The sequence below is a fragment of the Monodelphis domestica genome, chromosome 7 (genome assembly GCF_027887165.1).
Source record: "Monodelphis domestica isolate mMonDom1 chromosome 7, mMonDom1.pri, whole genome shotgun sequence".
Taxonomy (NCBI): Eukaryota; Metazoa; Chordata; class Mammalia; order Didelphimorphia; family Didelphidae; genus Monodelphis; species Monodelphis domestica.
Genome location: NC_077233.1, coordinates 47,739 through 74,559, shown reverse-complemented (window position 1 = coordinate 74,559; position 26,821 = coordinate 47,739). Strand labels below are relative to the sequence as shown.

The 26,821-nt window shown below is 57.2% G+C and overlaps 2 protein-coding genes across 4 annotated transcripts; one reads left to right on the top strand and one right to left on the bottom strand.

Moving 5' to 3' along the window:
- The first annotated feature begins 67 nt into the window (after window positions 1–67).
- Window positions 68–22,047, top strand: LOC100026719 (probable acyl-CoA dehydrogenase 6). Of its 2 annotated transcripts, none has more exons than XM_056803985.1 (9): window positions 68–399; window positions 3,055–3,175; window positions 7,861–7,990; window positions 9,083–9,189; window positions 15,876–16,043; window positions 17,284–17,457; window positions 18,968–19,129; window positions 19,211–19,361; window positions 21,792–22,047. In XM_056803985.1, the coding sequence occupies exons 1-9, from the start codon at window positions 199–201 to the stop codon at window positions 21,892–21,894; spliced, it is 1,317 nt and encodes a 438-aa protein (XP_056659963.1). In that variant the 5' UTR covers window positions 68–198; the 3' UTR covers window positions 21,895–22,047. The 2 variants fall into 2 exon arrangements, with proteins under 2 accessions (XP_056659963.1, XP_056659962.1); XM_056803984.1 differs by having other exon boundaries at window positions 18,920–19,129.
- A 1,776-nt stretch (window positions 22,048–23,823) lies between these two features.
- BET1 (Bet1 golgi vesicular membrane trafficking protein) lies at window positions 23,824–25,390 on the bottom strand. 2 transcript variants are annotated; one of them, XM_001377138.4, is made up of 4 exons: window positions 25,184–25,385; window positions 24,590–24,708; window positions 24,419–24,475; window positions 23,824–24,309 (listed from the first exon to the last, which is right to left on the bottom strand). In XM_001377138.4, the coding sequence occupies exons 1-4, from the start codon at window positions 25,200–25,202 to the stop codon at window positions 24,154–24,156; spliced, it is 351 nt and encodes a 116-aa protein (XP_001377175.1). In that variant the 5' UTR covers window positions 25,203–25,385; the 3' UTR covers window positions 23,824–24,153. The 2 variants fall into 2 exon arrangements, with proteins under 2 accessions (XP_001377175.1, XP_056659964.1); XM_056803986.1 differs by having other exon boundaries at window positions 23,824–24,475; window positions 25,184–25,390.
- Between the last annotated feature and the right edge of the window lie 1,431 nt (window positions 25,391–26,821).

The window sequence follows — 26,821 nt, the reverse complement described above, 5'->3', positions numbered from 1 at the left end:
GCTGGGCTCTGAGAGGCTGGGCTGGGGGAAGGGGTGCCCTGGACTCCAAGCTCTCTTTTGGCTCCAGAGGCCTGGCAGCCAGTGCTGAGCCCTGTGCCAGGAGAGTACCCTGGCCTGGGAGGAGCCAGCTGGAGGGAGCTGGGGAGCAGAGGCTCTGTCCTGTGCTGGTCACCCTCTCCGGGACTCCACTGGGACAGCATGGCTCGCTGCTGGGCTGCACTCACTGGGCGCTGGCTGCAGAGCCCAGGGTGGGGCCGCTCCCTTTTCCAGGGGATCCCCAGGGGTGTCCGCCACTGCTCCTCCCAAGCCTCCTCCCCAGAGACCTGCAGTAGCCCCCACAGCGCAGACCCTCTGAACTACACGAAGGATCACCTGGCCCTGAGGGAGTCCCTGCGAAAGGTAGCAGCTGCCCCCTCTTCCCTTCCTGGAGCCCTGATAGTGGAGTCCCTGGGGAATCCCCCCCTCCAAAAGGCCAGGCTGGACTGGAAGGGCTCCCCTCGCTCTCTTCCAGGCCGCCTGGTTGGTATGAAAGCCAACAACCCTTAGACGTGGACCTCCTCGGAGGCCTGTTTGGCACTGTCACTGCACAGGGCTGAGCCCTTTGGTTAACTTGGGAGGGAGAGCAGAGAAGACCTCCTGCAGCTGCCCTGTCGGCTTCTCTTTCTCTCCTTTCTGTTCTCTGCCTTTATTCTTCCTGGCTGGGCTCGGCTCTCTCCAATTCCAGCCGTTTGCCATCTCTGCAGCTCCCCAGCTCTGCCCCCCCCCCCCCCCCCCCCCGCTTCGGACCCTGTAAATCAGGCTCACAGGATGCCATTCACCCACCCTGAAGCGCCTGGAGCCGTGCCAAATGCTGGGGAGCCCGACACAAGCTGTCAAAAGACAGGCTGAGCTTATGTTCCCATTGGGTAGGAGCATGGGGTAGGGGTGGGGGTGGGGGTGGGGGTGGGGTGGAGGTAGAGACAGAAGGAACTGGGCTCAGACCCTCCCCTCCCTTCCCCCCTGTTGCCTGGCCCTGGCCAATCTTCTGCCTGAGAATCCAAACTAACAGGGACAGTGAGAGTTTAGAAAGGAGCTGCCAAGGGCAGGCTGGGGCCCAGGGCTGCGTGGGAGAGGGGAGGGAGGCTGCTGGCCTCTGGGCCCTCCCCCAGTGGAAGAATGCCAGCCCTTTGGCCCTTTGGAAGCCGAATGGCTGGAGCCCAGGTAGAATGTTAGCGTTGGCAGCAGCCGGCCAGAATCGCCTTGAACCCTGGCCTTTCAGGGCATTCCCTGCCTGGTTTATGGGTGGACAGGCAGAAATCCCCCGGCCGCACCCTGGGGGCTCAGTCCTGGGAGGGACCTGCTGGCAGGGAGCTGGGAACCTTGCTCCCTGGGCACTTTGCCATGCTGGGGCCTAGCAGTGGCCGCAGTACCCTCACACCACAGGTCTTCTGTCCAGAGGGCCCCAAAGGCTGCTGGGAACCCCTTTGAGACAACTCCCTCCCGCTCCTGGCAGTTTGACCTGGGAAAAGGGTGGAAGTTGGATGCTGTCATTTGAGCCTTTCACACCTCGGGATGAGAGCTTGTTCACTGGAAAGTTACTTCTAGGGCCTAGAAAAGGCTTCCTTTCAGAGTGGGGTCTCAGGAGCCCTCCCCCCTCCTCTTCCTCTCCTCCCTCTTCACCAGCCTTCCCTCCCCCTCTCCTTCTCTTCTTCCCCCTCTCCTCCCCTTCTGCTTCTCTCCCTCCTCCCCTCTCCTCCCCCTCCCCCTCTCCTTTTCCTCTTAGGCGCCTCCCCCTCTCCTCGGTTCTCCTAGCCGGTGCTCCTAGCCAGCTGGGGATTTCACTTCCTTGACTCTTGCGAGGTGGGGGCTGGTCCTCCCTCCTGGGTGTCTGGGCATCGCACAGGCCTGCACCCGGGACTCAGTCCGGTTGGGTTCTGAGCTTCCTCTGGAGGCAGGGAAGAGGGAGGGGGCAGGGGGCACGGGGAGGGGGGGACGCTCCCTCTTTACTACTCCCGTTTGGCGTCTCTGGGGCCTCTGTCCCGGGCGCCCAGGGATCGGGCCCTTTTTTTTCTGGCACATCTTCCGCCCCCAGCGTCGTCCTACTTTCCCCTCCGAGCCGCCTTTGTGCGGCCCACCCTCTGCCTAGAAGGCAGGTTTTCCCTAATTCCTGCTGAAACCTCGCCAGGCTCTCTGGACCCTTTTCTGTATAGGACCAGCTCCCCCCTTCCCCCACTCCGTCCTCCCTTCCCCCTCCCTCGTCCCCCTCCCCCCTCTGTCCTCGGGCCCCCCCCCCCCCCCCTTCAGTTGCTTCAGCTCCGGGGAGGCAGACTTGGAGGGAAAGAGGATCACAGCCTCGGGACTAGCACTGGCCCAGGACGGGGTGGGGGGTGGGGGGCGGGGCTCCCGTGTCTTGGGCTCCGGGAGAGGCCCGGTTCTGTTTCTGCTTTAGCCTCTCTGCGCCTCAGTTTCCTCCCCTGCCAAATGGGACGATTGTGCCCATCTGGCTGCCGGAGTGACGTTTGTTTGCTTATTGACTTTTCCCCGAAGACTCGCCACAAATCCCTTCCGAAAAGGAGCGCGGGGCCCGCGGGCCCTCCCTATGGACAGACGGAGTAACTGAGTCTCCCACAAGCTCAGTGACTCGGCCAGGGTCCCAGAGCCTGGCTCAAGGGCAGCTTAGACCTGGGCCTTTGGGACGGACCGCAGCCACACTGGCGGGGCCCTGGGGAGGGAGAGGGGCGGGGCCTGCTGCTCTCCAGGCGTTCACAGTGTTTACAGAGGGGGTCCGGGGTGCAGAGCCGGGAAAGGGGCCGCCCGGCGCAGCGACACAAGGTCCAAAGCCGAGAGCCCAGGCGGCGGGTGGGGGTGGAGTGGCCGGGAGAGTCTCGGGGCCCCAGGAATGGACGGAAAAGGCGAAGAGGCGGGCCGCGAAGGACCCAGGCGCAGGCTGTGCCCAGGACCTTGGAGAGCAAGGCGGATGGCTGAGAGGCTGAACTAAATTGGTGCCGCCGCCGCCGCCGCCTCCGGGAGGGACACCGGGCTACCGGAGCTCTTTAATACGTCTCCTCCCCGCAGATTATCGAGAAGGAGATTAATCCTTTCGTGGACAAATGGGAAGAAGAACGAGGCTTCCCGGCCCATCACCTGTTCCGGATTCTGGGCCAAGCCGGCTTCCTGGGGGTGGACAAGCAGCCAAGTAAGAGCCCGACCCGCAGGTCTGTGTGCGGGGGCGAGAGAGGGGCCTGCTCCTTGCCGCGCTCTTCGGAGACAATAGGGAGCCCCTAAGCGGGCCTGGCAGGTGGTGCGGAAGCCCCCTCGGCTCCGGGGGGGGGGGAGGGACGGGCCGCAGATCCGATTAGCCCGACTTCCAAGAGGCTCAGGAAATGCTGAGTCAGGAGGCCGCAGAGGACGGGCGGCGGGAAAGGGCGCGGCGATTAGGGCTGCTTCGAGCCGCTGTCAGCGCGCGCTGCTCTACTGGGACGTGACGGGCCTGTAAGTCCCGGCTGGCCTCGCTCTCGCTTTCCCCTCGGAGGCCTCGGGCCGTTCAGCACCGCTGCCACGTGAAAAGCGCTACTCGGCCTCCGCTTCCTCAGAAGGCCGCCCGGCCCCGCCCACGCCCCTCTCAGGCCCCGCCCACTCCTCTCTGGCGACTCTTGCTCTGGGGGGCGGCGGGGGCAGGAGAGCCGCTGCCTCCGCCCAGCTGCCTCCTGGGGCCTCCCTGAAGGCGCGCCCTCAGCGGTCAGAGCCCAGCTCCGCCCACGGTAGCTCCCTCCCCTTGTTAGCGCCTGGACGCGCTTCCCTGCCCGTCGCTTGGGTTAGTGAGGAATCTTGTCCTGGCCAAACCCCGAAGGAACGACGGGCCGCCCGGGATGGACCAAAGGCTTTGTGCTGGGCAGGCGGCAGGCGAGGTGGGGCCTGCGGGCTGGTCCTGGGACGCCCACCAGCTCCTCTTGGGGCGCCACCCTCCGACCCAAGGCCTTGCCCCAAGAGGCTCCTCACGGCCTGCACTGGCAAGCGATGGGGAAGGAGGCTTCGGGCTGTGGAGGGGAGGAAGTGGGATGGCCTGCGGAGCTCCTGGAGGGGAGGAAGTGGGATGGCCTGCGGAGCTCCTGCTCATCGCAACATGGGGGGGGGGGGGGTGGCTGGGCAGCCTCAGATACCGAGCGGTTTCCTGCTAATTATCAGGGCCGGCCACACTTCCTTTCAGAGCGGGGCTTCCTCCCCTCCCTCCCCTTGGCCTCTTTTCCAGGTCAGCTTCCGAGCTGGGATTCTCGGGGAATCACGGAAGGACATGGGGGGGGGGGGGAAGGGCGGCCCATTCCTCGAGCCTCCACAGCGGGGCCACAGGCTTAGCGGAGCTGCTCGCTCTAATGTGAGTTGGAAGCGAGGCACATCCCCAGCCTGGAGTGTCACCAGGAGGAAAAGGAGAGGCCTGGGGAAAGCCTCAAGCTGGGCTGGAGGGCCGGATGGGCCCCATCCCCCGTCCCCCATCCCCCCCCAGGCCTCAGGACCTTCCCCCGCCCCCCCCCCCCCCAGCCAGGCTAACACCCGCAGTCATCCCAGGAACTGCTGGCCTTGGCGATGGTGGAGGAGAAAGTGAGCATCTGAGGTGGAAAGCAGCAGTCAGAGGGGGGAGGAAGATGATGAACTTGAAATAGCAGGTGCCCACCTTCACTGCCTTCCCAGCCACAACCCTAGTGTGGGTGCCTGGAGCTCCCCCCCCACCTGCAGCCACACCCCACCTCCAGACGCTCTTTCCCTCCCCCTTCCCTCTCTCCTGTCTTGGAGGGGGGCTGAGGGGGCGCTGTGGCCAGGCACTAACCCACCTGGCCCTTCTTCAGGCTCCTCTTTCCTCTCTCGCTTCTCACAAAGGCGCCTGGAAGCCTCCCAACCCAGCCAGCCCAGCCTCTCTGTTTGGGTGTCCCTCAGCACCACCCCAGGGTCCTCTCTGACTCCCCCCACCCTTCCAGGCTTCCTGTGAGGCCCCGTTCCCAGGCTCCAGCCTTCTGGACCTCTCGGCCACGGAGACATGGCCCACGGCCTACCAGCCCCTCTGACAGCCTGTGCCCACCCCACCCATTGACTGCTTAGCCTTCCTCTTTCCCGAATTACTAATGACCACTGGGTGTCTCAGGCTCAAAGCCCTGAAACCATGTGGTCCCCTTTCCTCATGGGGTCTCCCCTGAACACCCCTGTGGTCGTGGACACAGCCAGAGCCTCCTTTTCCAGTGGCCTGTGGCTCTCTGGCGAACCCAGGGTGGAACTATTGGAGTCCTCTTGGTTAGCCAGGCCTTTTGCGGGCTGGAATTGCACCAGAAACCCCTCATCTGGGATTCTTGGCCAAGTAGGCAAAGCCTCCCAGCATCCCCCACTAAGCAGAGCCTCCCCTGGAGGTGGAATCTGGCCACCCGCAGCTTCGTTCTCGTGGTCACCTGGTAAAACATAGGAATGGTGAGGCCTGACTTAAACCGAAAGGGGCTGCTACAAGTGGAAGTGGGAGGTGAGCAGGAATAGGATGCCGGCCAAGGACAGACAGAGCAGCACAAGATGGTCAAGGACTCATTCTGATGATATTAAGTGAAAAAGGGCTTGGACAAAGCCAGAAGGGAAGCAACAAGCTGGGGAAAGACTTGGATAAAGACCTCATTTCTCAAATAGATAAAGAAGGAACCAAGCCATTCCCCAACTGACAAATGGGCAAAGGACATGAATAGGCAATTCTCAGTCAAAGAAATCACCACCATTAATAAGCACATGAAAAAGTGCTCTAAATCTAAATCAGAGAAATGCAATCCAAGCAACTCTGAGGTATCACCTCACACCTAGCAAATTGGCTAACATGACAGCAAAGGAAAGTAATGAATGCTGGAGGGGATGTGGCAAAGTCGGACATTAATGCATTGCTGGTGGAGTCGTGAATTGATCCAACCATTCTGGAGGGCAATTTGGAACTATCCCCAGAGGGCGTTAAAAGACTGTCTGTCCTTTGATCCAGCCATAGCACTGCTGGGTTTGTACCCCAAAGAGATAATAAGGAAAAAGACTTGTACAAGAATATTCATAGCTGCGCTCTTTGTGGTGGCCAAAAATTGGAAAATGAGGGGATGCCCATCAATCGGGGAATGACTGAACAAATTGTGGGATCTGTTGGTGATGGAATATTATTGTGCTGAAAAGAATAATGAACTGGAGGGACTCCATGTGAACTGGAAGGACCTCCAGAAAGTGATGCAGAGCGAAAGGAGCAGAACCAGGAAACATTGTACACAGAGATGGATACATTGTAGCACAATCATAACTGTCTTCCCTACTTGCAGCAATGCAATGACCCAGGACAACCCGGGGGACTTGTGAGAAAGAAGCTCTCCATATCCAGAGGAAGAACTGGGGGAGCAGAAACAGAGGAAAAAAACAGGATTTATCACTCGTTTATATGAGTATTGGATGTGGGGTTTTGGTTTTAGATTATTACTCTTTTACAAACATGAAAAATATGGAAGTAGGTTTTGAGTGATAATTCCACCAGGGGAATTGCTCCCCAGCTCTGGGAAGGGGGAGGGAAGAAGGGAGGGAAATAATAAGAATTATGTAACCATGGGGAAAAAAGAAAACCTTAGAAATGAATGGTGAATAGTTAAAAGAAAAGACCCACCTTGCCAGAAGCCTCTTTTTTTTCTTTTTTCATCCTCCCTCTCCCTTTCCCTCTCTCTCCCTCCCTCCTTCTCTCCTCTTTCCTCTCTCCCTGTCGCTCTCTCTCCTCTGTCTCTGTGTCTGCCTCTCTTTGTCTGTCTGTGTCTCTCCTTGTCTCCTTCTCTCCCTTTCTCCCTCCTTCCTTCCCCTTCTGTCTCAGAATCAAATTGGTTCCAAGATAGAAGAGCAGTGAGGACCAGGCAACTGAGGTTAAGTGACTTGCCTCAGGTCACCCAGCTAGGAAGTGTTTGAAGCCACATTTGAACCCAGGTCCTCCTGACTCCAGGCCTGGCTCTCTGGCCAATAAGTCACCATGCTGTCCCTAAGATCCCCTGTTCCCTTCTTTGGAGAAGGACCAAGCACACAGCTTGTCAGGAGAGTTCTCTTTGAGTGCAAAGCTGCTGAATTGCTGAGCGAGCAGACTAGCTAGTTGAGCCACTCTAGACACTCCTGGCTTTGTGTTCTGGGGCTCTCCCCTCGAGGCTGCAGGGTTGTTTACCTCCTGCTGCTTTGGCCAGCTCTCCTTCCATCGCTGGCAGCTCCTGCCTAGTCTCTCATCTGCCCAGTGACTGAGGAATTCGCCCTGGGAGTGGGAATGACAGCCTGGAACCCTGGCCCAGGAGTAGGGCTTGAGCCCAGGACAGCTCCTTGTGGCGCCCCTATGAGGCGGCCACCTGTCACAGAGAGCCTCTACTCCCAGGAGTAACAAGTGACTGCCCTGAGCAGGGAAGGAGAGTGCAGAGATGGTCATCGTCCTAGTCACTCCCAGCTTGGGCCTGCTCCAGGGGTGTCTCCTCTTCACCTCAGGGTCCCAAGAGCAGGGCTTAGGATAAGCCATGGTACACTTGGTCACAGCCTTGTCTCTACGTGACTGCGTGACACAGGCTCACACATTTACATCTGGCCCAATGTCTTCATTTTGTACTTGGGGAAACTGAGGCACAGTGGAAAGGGCCCTAACTGGCAGAGCCTAAATTGGAACCCAGAACCCTCAACTCCAAACCTATACTGGTCCCAGCCCGCATCTCACAACAGGCCTGTGTAATTCCTTCAAAACTCCTTTTCTTCTGGGTGAAGTTCTCTGTTCTAGCATGGAACGTGATTACGTCTTCTGCGGGGGCACTTGGGATCCCTGGGCCCAGGTGTCATGCCAGCTGTCCTCACTGACCTTGCCTTTCTCCCCCTTGGCAGAGTACGGAGGCCAGGGCTTGGACTTCTCCTACCAGATCGCTATGGCAGAAGAATTAGGGACTATCCGAAGCATGGGTGTCTCCACAGCCATCCTCCTGCAGACCAGCATGGCCACCCCGGCCCTGGAGAGGTACTGGGGCTTGACCCAGGCCATCTGAAGGTCTAAGTGGATCGAGGCCTTCTCACCCACAGGCTTTGCTCGAACCCATTCAGCTAAGAAGAGTTTCTGCTTGATTATGGATCCATTTGTTCAGTTGGGTCTGGCTCTCTGTGACCGACTTCCTGTGGGTTTTCCTGGCAAAGACACAGGAGTGGTTTGCCATTTTCTTCTCCAGCTCATTTTACAGAGGAGGAAACAGGCAAACTGGTTGAAGTGACTTGCCCAGGGTCATACAGCTAGGAAGTGTCTGAGGCCAGATTTGATCTCCAGAAGAGGAGTCTTCCTGACTCCAGGCCTAGGACTCTATCCACTGTGCCATTTAACTGCCCAATGGTAGCAGAGTATGGTGTTTTAGCACTAAATTTAGTTGGGGAGATCCCTTCAAAGCTGTTAGCACAGGCAGCTGACCGATGTGGATTCATTACTTCAAAATTCCTGGGGTGTAGATGTGCATCACTTATTTTATATTTTCTGGAATCACCTCCCTCCCTCCCTCTTTCTATCTGTCTCTCTAACTCTCTCCTTTCTTTCTCTCTGTCTCTCCCTCTCTGTCTGTCTTTGTCTCATCCTATCTCTGTCTCTCTGTGTCTCTGTTTGTCTGTCTTTTTGTCTCTCTCTCTCCCCCTTCCTCTCTCTTTCTGTCTCTCTCCCTCTGTCCGTCTTTCTTGCTCCCTCTCTCTCTCTGTCTTCCTCCCTCCCTCTGTCTCTGTCTGTCTCTGTCTCTCCCTCTCCCTCTCCCTCTCCCTCTCCCCTGTAGTAAGCCTAACCATACAGGGAAGTTCCCCTGAGAGGGTTGTCAGAGTTGCCTTCCCTAAGACCTTTGCATCCAATCACTCATCTTCAGTCCAATGTCATTCTTGACTCTTCGTGGTTTTTGAGACGATGAGTCCAAGTGTAGCCAGAAGGACTATATTGGGGAGCTATCGAGGCCCTTTCCTTTTTGTCTTGGGATTTTAAAAGTGAAAAGGAAGCATGTGTGGGCCCGTGTGTGTGCATGCACGGCTGTTACAACATGCCTGGAGGCTCCTGGGATGAGCTCCTGCTCCTTTCTCCCATTTTCAGGTTTGGAAGTGAAGAGCTAAAGCAGCGATTCCTGGTGCCATCCATTGCGGGAGACTTTGTGGCCTGCCTTGGAGTCAGTGAACCTGGAGCAGGGTCTGATGTTTCAAGTGAGTGAGAGCTTCCCCAGGGCCCTGGCAAAGCTTAGCCTCAGAGGCTGCTGGATCCTCTCTGTTTGCTCCCCCAATTCTTCTGGCACCCCCTCCTCAGATGATATTAGTCACATATACGAACTATTAAGAACAGCATTGCAAGGTGTGGGCTGCCTCCCCTGGGGTAGCCAATGGGGATTAAGTGACTTGCCCAGGGTCACAAAGCTAGACAGTGTCTGAAGCCAGATTTGAACCCAGGATCTCCAAATCTCCAGGCCTAGCTCTCTATGCACTGAGCCACCTAAATCCCCCCCCCCCCCCCCAAAGAGGGACCTTAATGGCAGCAATCACTGGGAGACTCCTTGAGGTCCTCTTAGGAAGGAGCAAGGAGCAATGGTCATGGAAAAGTGAGGGATTCAGAAGAGCTGGCTAGCTGGAGAAGTGGGCAGTTGGCTGCAAAGATACTAAGGAGAGGGACATACAGTCTTTGGCCAGAGATACCAGGCTTCTGGCCAGGGACGGAGAATTCTTTTTTTTTTAAAATAATATTTTATTTGATCATTTCCAAGCATTATTCATTAAAGACAAAGATTATTTTCTTTTCCTCCCCCCACCCCCTGTAGCCGATGCGTGATTCCACTGGGTGTCACATGTGTTCTTGATTCAAACCTTTGCCATGTTGTTAATATTTGCATTAGAGTGTTCGTTTAGAGTCTCTCCTCTGTCATGTCCCCTCAACCGCTGTAGTCAGGCAGTTGCTTTTCCTTGGTGTTTCTACTCCCTCAGTTTGTCCTCTGCTTGTGGATAGTGTTTTTTCTCCTAGATCCCTGTAGATTGTTCCAGGACATTGTAAAGCCATTAATGGAGAAGTCAGTTACATTTGATTGTGCCACAATGTATCCGTCTCTGTGTACCGTGTTCTCCTGGTTCTGCTCCTCTCACTCTGCATCACTTCCTGGAGGTCGTTCCAGTCTCCATGGAATTCCTCCACTTTATTATTCCTTTCTGCACAATAGTATTCCATCACCAACATATACCACAATTTGTTCAGCCATTCCCCAATTGATGGGCATCCCCTGATTTTCCAGTTTTTTGCCACCACAAAGAGCGCAGCTATGAATATTCTTGTACAAGTCTTTTTCCTTATGATATCTTTGGGGTACAAACCCAGCAGTGCTCTGGCTGGATCAAAGGGCAGACAGTCTTTTATCGCCCTTTGGGCATAGTTCCAAATTGCCCTCCAGAATGGTTGGATCAATTCACGACTCCACCAGCAATGCATTAATGTCCGACTTTGCCACATCCCCTCCAGCATTCATTACTTTCCTTTGCTGTCATGTTAGCCAATTTGCTAGGTGTGAGGTGATACCTCAGAGTTGTTTTGATTTGCATCTCTCTGATTATAAGAGATTTAGAACACTTCTTCATGTGCTTATTAATAGTTTTGATTTCTTTATCTGAAAACTGTCTATCCATGTCCCTTGCCAAATTTATCAATTGGAGAATGGCTTGGATTTTTGTACAATTGATTTAGCTCTTTATAAATTTGAGTAATTAAACCTTTGTCAGAGGTTTCTATGAAGATTTTTTCCCTATTTGTTGTTTCCCTTCTGATTTTAGTTACATTGGTTTTGTTTGTACAAAACCTTTTTAATTTGATGTAGTCGAAATTATTTATTTTACATTTTGTGATTCTTTCTATGTCTTGCTTGGTTTTAAAGTCTTTCCCCTCCCAAAGGTCTGACATGTATACTATTCTGTGTTTACCCAATTTACTTATGGTTTCCTTCTTGTTTGTTGATCTATTCCTAGTCTCTCCCACACTGTCTTCCAATTTTCCCAGCAGTTTTTATCGAATAGTGGATTTTTGTCCCCAAAGCTGGGATCTTTGGGTTTATTGTATACTGTCTTGCTGAGGTCGCTTTCCCCCCAGTCTATTCCACTGATCCTCCTTTCTGTCTCTTATCCAGTACCAAATTGTTTTGATGACTGCTGCTTTGTAATATAGTTTAAGGTCAGGGACTGCAAGGCCCCCAGCATATGTGTTTTTTTTTTTCATTATTTCCCTGGATATCCTTGATCTTTTGTTATTTCAAATGAACTTTGTTATGGTTTTTTCTAAATCAGTAAAGAAATATTTTGGGAGTTCCATGGGTATGGCATTAAATAGATAAATAAGTTTGGTAGGATGGTCATTTTTATTATATTGGCTCGTCCTATCCATGAGCAGTTAATGTTTTTCCAATTGCTCAAGTCTAGTTTTAGTTATGTGGAGAGTGTTTTGTAGTTATGTTCATATAGTTCCTGTGTTTGTCTCGGGAGGTAGATTCCTAGGTATTTTATTTTGTCTAAGGTGATTTTGAATGGGATTTCTCTTTCTAGTTTTTGCTGCTGAGCTGTGTTGGAGATATATAGAAAAGCTGATGACTTATGTGGGTTTATTTTGTATCCTGCAACTTTGCTAAAGTTGTTGATTATTTCAATTAGCTTTTTGGTTGAATCTCTAGGATTCTTTAAGTAGACCATCATGTCATCCGCAAAGAGTGATAACTTGGTCTCCTCATTGCCCATTTTAATACCTTCAATTTCTTTTTCTTCTCTAACTGTTACTGCTAGTGTTTCTAGTACAATGTTACATATAATAGAGGTGATAATGGACATCCTTGTTTCACTCCTGATCTTAATGGGAATGCGTCTAGTTTATCCCCATTGCAGATGATATTAGCTGATGGTTTTAGATATATACTGTTTATTATTTTTAGGAATGACCCTTCTATTCCTATGCTTTCTAGTGTTTTTAATAGGAATGGGTGTTGTATTTTATCAAATGCTTTTTCTGCGTCTATTGAGATAATCATGTGGTTCTTGTTGATGTGGTCAATTATGTGGATGGTTTTCCTAATATTGAACAAGCCCTGCATCCCTGGTATAAATCCTACTTGATCATGGTGGATGACCCTTCTGATCACTTGCTGGATTCTTTTTGCTAGTATCCTATTTAAGATTTTTGCATCTATATTCATTAGGGAGATTGGTCTGTAGTTTTCTTTCTCTGTTTTTGACCTGCCTGGTTTTGGAATCAGTACCATGTTTGTGTCATAAAAGGAGTTTGGTAGAACTCCCTCTTTGCTTATTATGTCAAATAGTTTGTATAGTATTGGGATTAACTGTTCTTTGAATGTTTGATAGAATTCACTGGTGAATCCATCAGGCCCTGGGGATTTTTTCTTAGGAAGTTCTTTGATGGCCTGTTGGATTTCATTTTCTAATATGGGATTATTTAAGAATTCTATTTCCTCTTCTGTTAGTCTAGGCAGTTTGTATTTTTGTATATATTCATCCATATCACCTAAATTGGTGTATTTATTGCCATATAATTGGGCAAAGTAATTTTTAATGATTGCCTTAATTTCCTCTTCATTGGAGGTGATGTCCCCCTTTTCGTCTTTGATGCTGTTAATTTGCTTTTCTTCTTTCCTTTTTTTAATTAGATTGACCAGTACTTTGTCTATTTTGTTTGTTTTTTCAAAGTACCAGCTTCTTGTCTTATTCATTAAATCAATAGTTCTATCACCTTCGATTTTATTAATTTCTCCCTTAATTTTTAGGATTTCTAGTTTCATTTTCTGCTGGGGGTTTTTAATTTGATTGCTTTCGAGTTTTTTTATTTGCATTTCCAATTGATTGATCTCTGCTCTCCCTAGTTTGTTAATATATGCACTCAGGGATATGAATTTACCTCTGATTACCGCTTTGGCTGCATCCCAAAAGGACCTTGAGACTTAGATGGAAGGATCCAGCCAGGGGGCTGCAGGCTCCCACCCCCCCCCCCCGTCTCTTTCTGTTTCCCTGCTGTCTGGGTGCCCCTGCGACTGGGTCAGGTTGTTTTCAGGATGTGGCCTTCAGAATAGCTGGCCCTGAGGCTCTGAGGTTCCCTCTGCTGCCTCAGACTCAGCGCTCTGGGTTGGGGGGTTGGGTCCTGGGACCTTCCTTCTGCCTACCCCTTAGGTCCAAGTGATCTTGTGTTCTGGCTTTTGGGGGGGCTGTCCCTTTTGATCCAGATCCAGGTCCAGGAGGAGGATTCCCAGGGTCTATGCTGTTGTTTGTTTTGAATTTCGGTGCCTTAGGAGCATATAGTTTGAGTTTGGTAGGGAAGGGTTTCTGGAGATCTGAACTCTAGCTTTCTCTAAGCCGTCATCTTGACCAGAAGTCTCGGGACGGAGCATTCTTAACAAACAAGGGCTCCTTCAGGATGTAACTGCCTAGTGGTTTACAAACTTACTCAAAATGGCTGTAAAGTAAAAAAAGCAAAGAGGAAAGGCAGGGGGAAACTTTCCATAGATATCTGGTGAGCTGAGTACTCTAGGTGGTAGCTAGGGGCAGCTGGGTGGCCCAGTGGTTAGAGAGGCAGGCCTGGAGACAGGAAATCCTGGGTTCACATCTGGCTTCAGACACCTCCTAGCTGTGGGATCCTGGCCAAGTCATTTAGCCCTTGCTGCTCTCCTGCCTTGGAACTGATACTTCAAATTGGTTCTAAGACAGAAGGTAAAGGTTTTAAGGGGGGGGAAAGAAAGAAGCGTCACTGCAGAAGGAAGAATGGTATCTGAGACACCCAGAATTCCCCCAAAAGATAAAGTTCAAGAAAGTTGCAAGTGAGAAAAATGAATCTTACAAGAAGGGCTTTTTAAAAGGAGGACCTTGAAGTGCTGATGCAAGGAGACAAATATGGCCCCAGGGGTTTGGTGGGCTGATAAATGGGTAAAGGGAACAAGCTAGGGCAGGGCAGATCTGGTGGAGGTGGGGGGGTGGGCAGGGTTGTTGTCTCTGAACAAAATGTCCTCCCCCAGAAGTGGGTGGGGAAAGGCTGGAGAGCAGACTAGAGACCTCTTGGACAGAAGGAGAAAATAGATGAGGTGCCAAGAGAAGGGGGTCTAGTTATGAGCAGGGGCTTCACTTAGACACGGACTGAACAACTTCTGCCAAAACCAGAGCAGAGGAATGCTGGGAGGGCATGGCCAGAGGTGCCCCTGGACCTTGGGGAAAGCAGTCCAAGTGTGACAGGGAATGGAGAATGAGGCGGGCGTTGGGGGCTTAGGGTGATATTGGGCTGCCAGGCCAGCACCGGGGGCCATCCTCAGACACTCTCCTCGTGCCTCCCTGGTGGCAGGTTAGGCTTAGGCTTGGGCGAGGTGGTGAGAGAGGACGAGCCTCACCCCTCCCGGGTGGCCAGGGCGGGATGCACGGACGCAGGCTCCGGCCTCAGACATTCGAGGCTCCGAGTTGAGCCTCGCGAGGTCAGCAGAGGGGCCGCCCGCCAGCTGGTGCAGGTCGGAGGCCTTATGGGCTGGTACCACGGAAGCAGGAGGGATGCCCCAGCTGGTGGGACCAAAGCTTTGGGGAAACTGCCTTGTCTATGCCGGTTCTCCCAGAGATCCAGGTGGAGTCGAGCCACGCGTGGCCCAAAGGCTTCTAGGCCTGGTGTTGCTCCATCCTTGATGTCTTCCTCTAACGGATTCCCGTTAACCACAGCCCAAGTGCAGATCCCTGGTGGCAAAGGGCGGAGAAAGCCACCATGTTGGCGATTCACTCCTGAGTACTGGCCACAGCCTACTTCTGGGGTGACCCGGGGGGGGGGTACGCAGAGTACGATTTGCTCCCAAAGCTTTTGAAGGGAAAGCCAGCTTGATGCCCTGGACCGAACCATGCTGGGCCAACCACCACCAGCACCGTGGGGAGGGCCTTCTACAAAGGGAGACCCCAAGACCAAAGCCAAGCAATGGCGTCCAGGGTTAAGAAGGCCCTTGTCCAGAGACCCATGGGAGTACACGGGAAAGTCGGCAAGCAGCAGAGCTTCCTTTTAGCCAGATGAATCCCAGAGCTGGAAGCCCTGTCCTAGGCCCCCCGGGGACACGGAACCCCAAGAGGAACCCAGCTGGGGGAGGCAACCTGCACGTGGGATATAGGTGGGGAGGCAGGCAGCACCCCAAAAAGACCAAGGGCTCATCCCCACCCTCTAGCCCAGAAATCGCAGGCACCCAGGAAGGGTCCTTGCAGAAGGGGACTTTGAGCTGGGCCTTGAGGGGAACCAGCACGTTCTGGGCACCCGCCTGGGACTAGACCTGCTCCTCCACCGACAGGAGGCTCCTTCCAGGCCTTCTCTGAGACTCCCAGGCTGCCTCCCTTGCTCACAGAGCTGCCCAGAGTATTGACAGGTTAAGGCCCAGAAGGAGTATCTGGCCCAGGTGGAATTTGAACTCGGGGCTTCTTGGTTCTGGCCACTTTTCTATTGCCCGTGAGGGAAAGCTTCCTGGTTAGGTGGAGGGGCCCCAAGCAGTCCCGGAGGTCACACTTGGAGGTTCTCAGTGGCAGAAGCGAGAAGCCAGGTCTGGGGAACAGTTGGAAAGGGTGCTGCAGCCCGACGGAGTCTCTGGGGATCTGCCAAGGCCCAGGGGCCCCTGAGGGCGCTGGGGAGGGCACTGACCAGGCCTGGCATCTGCGGGCTCCCCCTGCCCTCGCTGGGTGGCTCAGAAAGGGCCGGGTCTGATGCGATGCCCTCTGTGGACACTCCGCTTGGCAAGGCGGAAGGGACAGGAGAGCCCGCCAGTTGGGGGCAGCGGAATCTCTGCACGTCTATTCTGGGGCCCTGGGGGGGGGTGGGATGGGATGATGGAAGGCGTCGCCCCCTCTTTCCTCTCTTCCAACAGATATCCAGACGAGAGCCGAGCTCCGAGGGGGCGATTACATCATCAACGGAAGCAAGATGTGGACTACTTCGGGGAGCCAGGCGGACTGGATGTGTCTGCTGGCCAACACGGGCGCGGGCCCGCCCCACCTCAACAAGTCCCTGCTTTGCGTGCCCATGAACCTGGCCGGTAAGAGCAGCTGCGGCAGAGGGGACACTGAGGCAGGCAGGCTGCGTGGGTGGGGCAACGAGAAAGGAGTCCCCGGGCCAGCCCTGGGGATCAAAGAGGAAAGGTGGGGTGGGGTGGGGCAGAGCGCAGAGCTGTGGGCGGTGCAGACCAGAACTGGTGCCTGACTCCCTCCCTTCCCCTGCCTTCCCCCAACCAGAGGCACCGGCAGCCCTCTCGCTGCAGCCTCGTTTCCCCAGGGTGCTCTGGTCACTCCTCGGCAGGGGCTGGGATGAGGTGGAACCGAGTGCCAGTGAGGGCCGGCTTCCCCGTCCCATCCCCCCAGGAAGTCCCGCCCCTTTTAGACTCTGCTCTCTGCCCGCTCTGTCGCCAGCCAGCTGGTACCTTTGTAACGTCTTGTAGGGGCATCTCCTCTCCTCAGCCCTGGACCACCGGAGGAGCTGCCGGGGCTCTGCCTGCCTCCACACTCTCCCCACCCAGGCTGTCTTCCCCACAGCCTTCCCACATTCACCCACACGTGGCTCCTAATTGGTCCTCCAGGATCAAAGGGGAAATGCTCTGCAAGGCATTGGAAGCCTCCCTGGTGGCCCAACCTCTCATTACCCCCATGCTGTGGCCTGAACCAAGCAGGTGACTAGAACAAGGTGTTTTGATTCCCAAGATGATGGGAGAAGCCCAGAGGGGTTGTCTGACCAAGTGCCGAATGCGAATGCCGCAAAGACTTTGGCTTTCTTTTGGTGGTAAAAGGTGGGCTGGAAGCTCCGCCTTCAAAGGAGCCTCGCTGTACTCTGGGGGAGGGGAGAGAGGTCTGGAAAGCTGGAATCCCTGCCCAGAGCAGTCTGCAGAGGCTTCTCCCCAGCGGGTAGCAGGAGCTCCCTCTCAATGACGCTCACCCTCCTACCAGAGGGAAGAAGCTGGGCTTTCCCCTCCCCATCCTGGCCGCCCCACATGATGCCCCACACGAGCTCTTTCCTGCCTCCGAGCATTTTCACTGACCGCCCCCAGGTCTCTCCTGGGAAAACACGTGGAGCCCTCTTGGGACTGGCGAAAGAGCAGCCTGGCCGGGCAGAATGAAGAGGCGAGTTGGTCTCGCCTCCCTCGCTGAGCACGGGCAGCCTCTCAGGGTCCCAGGAGGTCCCGAGGGCCCCCGCCTCCAAATTGTAGAGGGAAAAGGGCTGCTTCCCCGGAGCCCCGGATTCCCCGAAGCTCGGTGCCACCCTCAGCAGGTCTCGTTCTTTCCTAGGGATTCACGTCTCCAAAAGCATCGACAAGCTGGGCTTGAACGCCTCGGACACGGTTCAGGTCTTTTTTGAAGACGTCCGCGTGCCCAGGAAGTTCCTCATTGGGGAGGAAGGCCGGGGCTTCCACTATCAGATGCTACAGTTCCAAGAGGAGCGGATGTCGGCCACCGCAATGGGTAAACGGCAGGGCTGGCTGGGGTGGGGGGTGGGGAAGGCTCCGGCAGGAGGGCCTGGGTGGCCTGTGGTGGTCTCCTGGGAGCCTGCCCAGTGGAAGTCCCTCGCACTGGGCGCCTCCTCGCTCTGAGGGACCAAAGCCCAGAGTGGCGATTAGCACGAGCGCTGAGGATTCTTTTCGGAGGGCTCATGTTCAGGAGCTGGAACGACCGCTGACTCCCCAGGGATTTCGCTCTCATGTCGGCGTCCCCGCCACATCCACTCGTGCACACAATTCTTGCGTGGGTTTGAACACCTGTGGAGGCAAGTTGGACATTGGAAAGCAAAGGGTGTGGCTTCTAGGCTGGAAAGGATGAGCCATAGAAGGACCGGAGACAAGACCTAAGCCTGGTGTCATGGGCTCAGCCGCTTCTTCCCGCTGGCCGGAGGTCCTGGAGTCACTGAGCTGGGGGTCGTGGGACGTCCACAGTGTGTCAGGGCAGAAATATCAGCCCCATCTTGGCAACCAACAACAAGAGAAGAGACGACGCCCCGATCAGAAGCTCCTTAGAAAGTCCTTCTTCCTCCAGACCGGGGCGACCTCTCATTCAGATGCCTTTGCAAGAAGCCTTCCAGGCTGCAGGTGTGGGCAGGGGCTAGAATCCCCATTCAGCCCTCTGACATGCCTGAAACATCCGCAAGTCTGGTCCCTGCGCCTCGCTCATTCCAGTCAGCTTTGGACTCCATCTTTACTGCCTTCGTGATGGGCTCTACCTGAACCCCACATCCAACAGCGGGCACAGGAGACGCCTCCCCTCCGGGCCAGAACTTCCGTGGGGGCGGCCACCCTGGAGCCCCTGGGAGGAAGAGGAGGGGGGTGAGGGGGTGGGGAGGGAGAGAGGAATTAGACGTTCCTCTCCTCTCCCATTTTTCCTCGGTTGGCCAGTGAAAGAGGGCAGGAGAGTTTGAGACCTGCCCTTTCTCATTCAGGCTACACAACGGGATGGCCCATGTGCCCTTCCCAGGTTCTCCCAGAGAAGCTTTTTTTTCTTTTTAATTTTATTTAATGAATTAATTTAGAATATCTTTGCCTGGTTCCGTGATTCCTGTTCTTTCCCTCCCCTCCCCCCACCCCCTCCTGTAGCCAATGTGCAATTCCACTGGGTTTAACATGTGACCCAGACCCATTTCCATATGATTGATATTTGCACCAGGGTGACTGCTTAGAGTCTCCATCCCCAGTTCTGTCCCCATCGACCATGTCATCCTTTCTGCTCCCACGGTTCTTCCTCTCCAGAGAAGCTTTCTACGATCCCAAATTCATTTCCTTCCTTCGACTCTTGGGTTCTGGGTTCTGGTTCTTGCCTTGTCCTTCTGCAGCGGCGACCCCAACCCCGAGACTTCCAGCGGTTCTTAGAAGGCTTTGGCGCCTCAGCCACGTCTGGTTGCTGCTTGTCTGCTTAGAAAGGGTCGCCCCGTGGGCAGGGCCAGTGGTCACTGTCCAGAAGGGCCGTGTTGTTGTGTGTCCCCTAGTGCTGACCCCGATGGCCGACATCATCCGCCAGACCATCGACTATGCCCGGGGTCGTGTCCTCTTCAACAAGCCCCTGCTGGACCACCAGGTCGTGCACTTCCGCCTGGCAGAGCTGGCCACCGAGCTGGAGTTGCTTCGCTCCCTCCTCTACCGGGCTGTAGGTGAGGCGGCCACAGAGGGTGGGGGGGACGGAGAGCTCCGAGCCAGGAGCAGCTGCTCACGCTCGTCTCCCCCTCTGGCAGCCCAGCACACGCGAGGCCTCGACGTGACCGAGCTGGTGTCGATGGGCAAGTTAAAGGCTGGCCGTCTCTGCCGCGAGGTGACTGACAGCTGTCTGCAGTTCTGGGGGGGCCAGGGCTACACCCACAAAGCCCTGGTCAGCAGGCTATTCAGGTGAGCGCGGAGCATCTTCCTCCTTCCTTTGGCCCGTCCACTTTTTCCAGGCTGCTGTCGTGGGGGTCCCCCAGCACACCCCAAACTGGCCAGACCCCCCAAGGAGTCCACTGGCAGGGCTGGCAGCTGATCCTCCACCCCTCGGCTTCGGCTGGACTGACACTGAGCCTGAGGGGTGCCTCGTGTACATCCCAGACCCAGCGGGTCCTCCAGAGAACTCACCCTCCTCTCTGACATGCTTGTGTCCATCCGGTGCCCTCTTCTCCCCTGGCTGCCCCGTTCGTTCCCTCCCCGGTCAGGGGAAATCTCCAGCCCCAGATCCTCCGTCTCTCTCAGGGACTTGCGTGGTGGCCCACTTCCTGCCCTGCACCCCCCTTCTGTTTGATGGGTACACAAGTGTTGGGGGGCCTGAATTCTCCCCCCTCATTGAGCCGGTGGGCAATCTGGCCCGATGTCACGTGAGAATCCTGGAAAACTCCCTCCTGTGTTAACCCTTCTGTGGACAGAAGCGCCCCCAAAAAGCAGCGGAAGGAGCCGAGGGCGGGCGTGCAAGTGACCCCAGGTGCTCCGTGTGCGGCCTCTGCTCGCTTCACCCTGCGCCGTTCTGAGCCCCCCCAAGGCCTGCCCTGGCACGCGGGTCTGTGCCAACCTTCCAAGGTGGCGTGGGCTGAACCATGGCCGTCGCCCTCCAGGCCTCACTCTGTCAGGGTGTTGGAGGGCCTTTAGGGAGGGATCTGGCCCTCCACGGCCTGTCCCGCCATCTTGGCTCGGCTGCCCTCACCGCCATGCAAAAGGCCCGAAAGAAATGGGAAAAGGGCCCGCCGGGGGCCGGCGCCGCGCTAACAGCTCTGAACTTTGTCACGTGAGGACAAAAGGCTCTCGTAGGAAGGGGGGCGGGCTCCCCGCGGGCGCGCCGTCTTCGGGCCTCCATTGGACTCAAAGACGATGGAAGTCGGGGTCGCCAGGGAGAGGCCGCCCTGCGGGCACCGGACACCCGGCCAAATCGCCAGCCCTTCTGCCCCCGGCCGGCCTCGGCTACCCCTCAGAGGGGCTCGGCAGCGCCGCCGAAACCCCAGCCCGAGTTGGCAAAGGAACCCGCGGACGGACGGGCTCTGAGCTGCCCGCTGCGAGGCCTCGGAAACAGGCGGGCGGCGAGGCAGACACGGGCACGCCTGGCACCGCCCTCGATGGACGAAGGAAGTGCGACGGACCCTTCCTGGGCCCGGTGACGTCCTCAGGGTCGGAGAGCCTGTGCTGGGGCCCCTTCCGGGACAGTCCTCCGGACCGGCCCAGAGGCAGGCCACCCAGTCTACCGGGGAGCCCACAGAGCTTCCGAGCTCTCAGCGGCGGGCGTCCCGGGCGAGTCGGGAGCCCGAGCGTCTGCGGCGTGCCTTGGATTTCGCCCTGCCCAAGTCTGCGCTGCCGTCTGCCAGGTGCTGGCGCCTCCCATCCCCCGCAGCCCCCCATGGGGTAATCCTGCTGGCCAGAATCCAGAGGGCTTCAGCTATCTCATCTGGCCGTATCAACACGCCCATTTTCCAGACAGGGAAACCGAGGCAGGTCCTCGGTGAGGCGGCTGTCGTCCTGCCCATCCCTCCTCAGCGTGACCAGACACGTGTGCACACACACACACACGCACACAGGTGACTATTAGGGAAATGTACGGTTTAGGTGAAACTTAGACCCCAAAGAACTGAGGTCGGAAACGCCCTCCCCGAGGGATCCTTGGGCTGCCGACAAGGGTCCAGCTCAGACAACAGACTGTCACTCGGGGGCCTCTCAAGACAGAGGAGGGGAGGCCCTGGGACCCTGGACCGGGGGCCTTGCAGTAGTCTACAGGGGAGTGGCGAGGCCTGGGCTCTGAGGGTGCCCAAAGAAGCCCGACGAAAGGTTCTGCGACCTCCAGAGAGACGTGGGGGCTATCGGTGCAGCTGGGGTGTGTGCGTGTGAGTGTGTGCGTGTGCAGGGTGGCCAGTTTGGAAACGTGTTGCTGCTCCCACGTGTGTGTGCGAGTGTGTGAGAGCAGCTGGTGCGTGTGTGTACATGTGCGCGCGTGTACGTATGAGTGTGCGTGAGTGTGTGCATGTGTGCGAGGTGGCCAGTTTGGAAATGTGTTGCTGCTCCCACGTGTGTGTGTGAGTGTGTGAGAGCAGCTGGTGCGTGTGTGCGCATGTATGTATGAGTGTGCGTGAGTGTGTGCATGTGTGGTGGCCAGTTTGGAAACGCGTTGCTGCTCCCACGTGTAGAATTGCTATCGCATGGCTCGCCTTTTCAGTCCCAGAAAGGGGACGGAAGAAGAGAATTTAGAATTCCATTTTTTAGTTAAAAAATGAACAAATAACTAAAAAAGAATGCAGTTAGTTGGCCAGTGCCTTGCTGGCATCCCTGGGTGTGAGGCCTCCCTCGAACCCTGCTGTCCCTTCATTTCAGAGACCTGAGAGTAACATCCATTGGAGGAGGTGCCGATGAAGTCATGCTCGCCATCATATGCAAGTACATGGACACACTTCCAAGGACCAAATCGGTGAAATGAAACAAGTGGGGGCTTCCCGGGAAGAGCCCCGGGCACCACGTGGTCCCTGGGAGCAGATGCTCACGTTTCCGGGGAAAAGGGCCAAACACACCCTTTCCTCGGAGCTGGCCTAATGTATGTGCCAACGTTGACTGAATAAAGTGCATGACAGGACCCGTGTGTGTGTGCACACGTGTGTGTGCGCACGTGCAATATTACTTATTGGAACCATCTTCCCAACAGCCCATCCTGGCACGATTCTTTGAGGGTGACCACGCCCCGGAGCCCAGGAAACCGCCGGCCAGGTTCTAGAACGCTTGGGGAAGGAAGGGATCGCGGGGCAGGAGTCCGTGGCAGAGAGCAGTGTGCAGCAGAGGCCAGGGGGGGCTTGTTTCTACGCTCCGGGGTCTCTGCATGGGAAGGTCCTCAGGCGATGTGGTCAGTTTGGTCTTCACAAAGGTAAAGAGGCTCAAAGACAACACGGAGAGATGCGAGCCAGGTGGCAGGGCCTGCCACGATGGGCCGATCGGTGGATTTGAGGCTGTCCCTGCCTGGTTTTGGTCCTCTGGAGCCATCTTTTTGGAAGGCCACTCAGGTGGAGAGCATCCCAATGGGGCCAGCTAGGGATAAAAGAACATACTAAGGTCTACAGAAGGCGTCAGGAGGGGGCCCTATCCCCCTGGAGAGGAGGAAAGGGTTCAGGTGGAAGGAAAGGGGCCCTGAGCCAACTCTAATCCAAGCAGTGGTGGTGAAGCGGGAGAGCCTTCTGGGCAATGAATGTGCTCATGGAATGATAGCCTTATGGGGGACGGCTGATGCAAAGGCCTGGAGATGAGAGATGGGGCTGGTCCTTTGTCTAGGAGACAGGCAGGAGCAGATGTGTAAGGAGCCTGGAAAGGCATGCTGGGGTGGGCTTCTGCAGTCCAGAGGAGCTGTATGGGTTCCTGGCCCTCTGGAGATCACTGCAGCACGGGGGAGGACGGAGACTTGAGGCTCGGAACATCTCTCGCCTCTGCGGTCGGCCTGCTTCCGGCCTCGGCCGGACTTCTCTCCTGGGCGGTCTCTTAAAGCTGAACCGCTTTCGGCCTGACCGCCTCTGCTGAGGAAGTCCTCCGGGCCAGGAAACATCAGCGTTTCCATCCTTCCTTCCTTCGGCCCCTTGTCAGGCACCAGTCTTGAGCCCACCCGGCACAGGGCCCCAAAGGGGCAGCAGAAAGACAGTCATAAGCAAACCCAAAGGCCCAGATGTTGCCCCCGGGAGGGAAGAGCTGCATCCACCCAGGCCACAGAGTCCAGGAAGGGGAGGGAAAGGCCACCAGCAGAGGGAGGGCTGCGGTAAAAAGTGCCCGAGTGGCCGGGAAGGGAGGCGCATTTCTGCAAGTGCTGCTGGGACTTCCCCGGGTTCTCTCCACGGTCCTGGGAGGTCGCGTGCTACATCCCTCTTTACCAAGGCGGTAACGGAGGCAGACAGACACGCAGTGCCTTGTCCGGGGCACATGGCTAGTCGGCATCTGGGAGTGGATTTGAACTCGGGATCTCCCGACCCCCTGCACCACCCCTTCGAGGAAATGGAAGCGGCAGGATTGAGCAAGAGCACGAGACAACCCTCTCATGTTACCTGGCCTCACTCCCGCCTGTGAATGGGAGACGCCAAAAGCCGTGGCCCGCCGAACCCAACAGAGCCGGCACCACCCAGAACGCGCGACGAACACCTCGGGGAGGCTCAGCTGCGCTGTCTGAGGAGGCCCCCGCCAAGGTGCCGGGCAGGGCGCGGCGTTCATGCTCCCGGGAAGCTCTCGGGGGCGCCCGTCCCCGCCCAAGAGCACGGGCAGGGCGAGCCGCCCCCAAAGCTGACTCGGTGGGCCCGGGTTTTGAACCCAGTCAGAGAAGGGCCCCATTTCAGTTGTTTTTGCCCTAAAAAAGTGACGTTCACGTGCCAACAAGCTCTGCTGCATTGAAAGCAAATTTATTTCTCAGTTCTCTGATGAAGACAACCCTGAGCGGCCGGGCCGGGCCCTTCCCCCCGCACCCACCGGGGCAGCCGAGGCCCGCTGGGATCCCCGGATCGTCGTCTCTGGGCCCGCGGCCCCCCATCCCGACAGAGGAACGCGCAGAAGGGGGAGGGCAGCGCCCCGCGCTACCCAAGGGGAAGCCACTTTCTCTCCAGTGGGGGGAGCAGGGGAACCCCGGGGGCCAGCCCAGGGTCCTCCCGAAGCCCACCTGGGGGCGGCCTGGCCCCATGGGGGGGCAGCACAAATGGGAACCTCAGAGCCGCTGGCATCATCTCCATTTAATGAGCCAATAAATGACAAAGAAGACGAAGAGGGTGAACAGGGCCATGTAGGCCAGGAGCCTGGCCTGGCTGCCTCGCGACAGCACCTTCAGCCTTCCCATGGTTTTGCTCAGAAAGCCCGTGGTGGAATCGAACTCGGAGTCCTGTGAGAAGGAGGAAACACCCAGCACTGGCCGATGGGCCTAACCCTCCGCCCCCAGTCATGGGAGAGCCGGCCGGCCGCCAGTGGGGGAGGGGAGAGCCGCCACTCACCATCTCGGCGAGCATTTTGTTCTGATGCTTCACTTCGTGCCCTATTTCAATGGAGAGCTGTGAGGGGAGACACGGAGCGGCTGTTAGGGGGCCGCCCCGCCCCCAGACCTGGGGGAGGGCCAGCGGGGTAGAAACGGGCCCCCCCAGCTCCCCCCCCCCCCCGGGTCTCACCGACTTGATGGCCGTGACCTTGGAGCGCAGGCTCTCCGTCAGCCGGTCGTTCTCCTCCTCGAAGGCGCTGTAGCCGCTGGCCGAGTAGCCGTGGTGTCCGGGGGGAGGCCCCCCCTCGCCTGGGGGCGCACGGCGGTTCATGGAGGGGCGTCCCTGCGGGGAAGGGGCCTTCCTCCCTCGGGCCCAGGCTCCCCCCAAAGCCCGGCGGCCAGCTTAAACTCGCGACCCCCACCCCGTGCCCTGGAGGCCAGAGGGCGCAGGACCCAGATCCTGGGGGCTCCCGAGAAGCCGGGGGCGGGCGAGTGGGGGCCTAGGGAGAGAATTGTTCCAGAAGAGGGGGGACCCCCGGGGGAAGGCTGCTTCCCCCTGCTCACGCCGGGGTCAGTGGTCAGCACGGGGTGGGGCAGGATGACACCCATATCACAGTTGGGGAGACTGAGGCGGGCGGGGGCGGGGCCGCCAGGCTCACGGTTTAAACAGAGTAAATATAGTCCGGGGCCGCGGAGGCCGCCTTCACCCTAACTCGGGGGAGGGCTTCAAGCCCTGACCTCGTTCTTCAAAACGAGCCCCCTGCCCCTCCCCCGCCGAACTCACCTAAGCCCGCGCGCCTCATCGTGGTCCCTGAAGCCCCAAAAGTCCCAAACTTGTTCCGTCTCCCGCCACGTCAGCGCCAGAGTCTGCGCGGAATGATGACATCACAGCCTGCGCGGAGGGGCATGGTGGATTCGCCTGTAGTCCCGAAAGGGGCCGCGAAGATTTCTGGGAAGTGTAGTCTGGGTAAGGATGTGCTGCCTCGGAGTTCTAGGGGAGGGAGCGAAGCCGAGAGGTTCCAGCGCTTGAGCAGACCAGGGCCCAACATGAGACACCTCCCCCCAACCTTCTGCCTCGTCCCCCCCGCCCCCGGCGCCCTCCCTGCCGGGGTCCCGTGCCCGCTCCCTCCCCCATATGTGCAGTCGACCATCCCGGGACTGTCAAGCCCTTGAGGCAGGGAGCCCTGCCTGGCACGTGGCGGCCCTTAAACTAGGGAGAAGTGACTTAAGCCAGGCGCCAACCACAGCCCCGCGAGGCTATCGCACCCTCCCGGGGCGACTCCCCTCCCCCCCCAGCACCAGGTGTCGGCCCTCTCCCTGAGGAGTCAGATTGGGGGCGGGGCGGAGGGAGACAGCCTTAGGTGCGAGCCTCCCGGAGCCGGGAGAAGAGCCTCCCGTCAGGCCCTGTGCGGAGTCCCGCTGGCCGGCGTCCAGGCTAACCCCTCGGGAGCCTCGGAAGCAGGGGGGAGCGGAGAGGAGGCCGCACGGAATCAGCCCCAATAGGAGTCTCAGCCACTTTCCCGCTAGAAAAGGGGTTGGGAGGAGCCGGAAGCTCGCCGTGGGGGGGGGGGGGGGGGAGTCTTCCTTCGAAGAGCTCCTGCCTCATTCACGCGGCCTCCCTCCCCACCCTGACCCACTTTGAAGTGGATTCTGCGCAGTGACCCGCAACTGTGCTTTGGAGTCTCACTCCGGAAGGGCTCTAATCAAAGCTCTCCTCCTCCTGCACCTCGCACCGGGATTGAACTGGAGGTGGCGCAGGGCTAGGTGGGGGCTGTTGGGGAAAGACTGACCTGGTCCGGCCGGCCCTTCGGAGGAGACCCGCGGACACAATGGGCCAGATCTCGGGTACCAGAGGGAGGAATGGAGGATAAGCACCGGCCTGGGAGCTGGGGCGCTCCTGGGCCTTGGCCGGAAATGGAGGACGCCCTGTGGAGGCGGAGTTCCACAGGCCTCCGGGGGGCAGTTGGAGCCCAAGAAGGAGATGGGACATGAGGAGACTTGCTCTGCGCCCAGCTGACCCTAAACTCGCCCTCAGCCTCGGATGCTGACGGACACAAAGGGATAAGGCGCAGCCACCAGGACCGCAGACATCCGGGGCTCCATGCGCAGGGCTTGGAGAGAGCAAGGGGGTCCCGCCCTGAGCTGGCAGAGGAAGGGGGCCGCAGAGCCGGCTTCAAAGAAGAATGGGCCGCCCCGTTGGTCCAGGAAGCCCAGGCTGACAGCTGAGTGGAGGCGGGCGGGCCGGCCCGCAGCAGGATCCAAGGGCAGAGGAAAGCCTTGGAAGCTCAATGGTGGCCTGAAGAAGAGAAGAGGGAATGCACAGGCGGCGCCTCTCTTCTCAGCGGAGTGGGAGGTGCCGGTCAGGGCCAGCTTCATTCAGGAGCACCAGGGGCCAAAGGCAGCGAAGAGGGGCAGCAGCCCA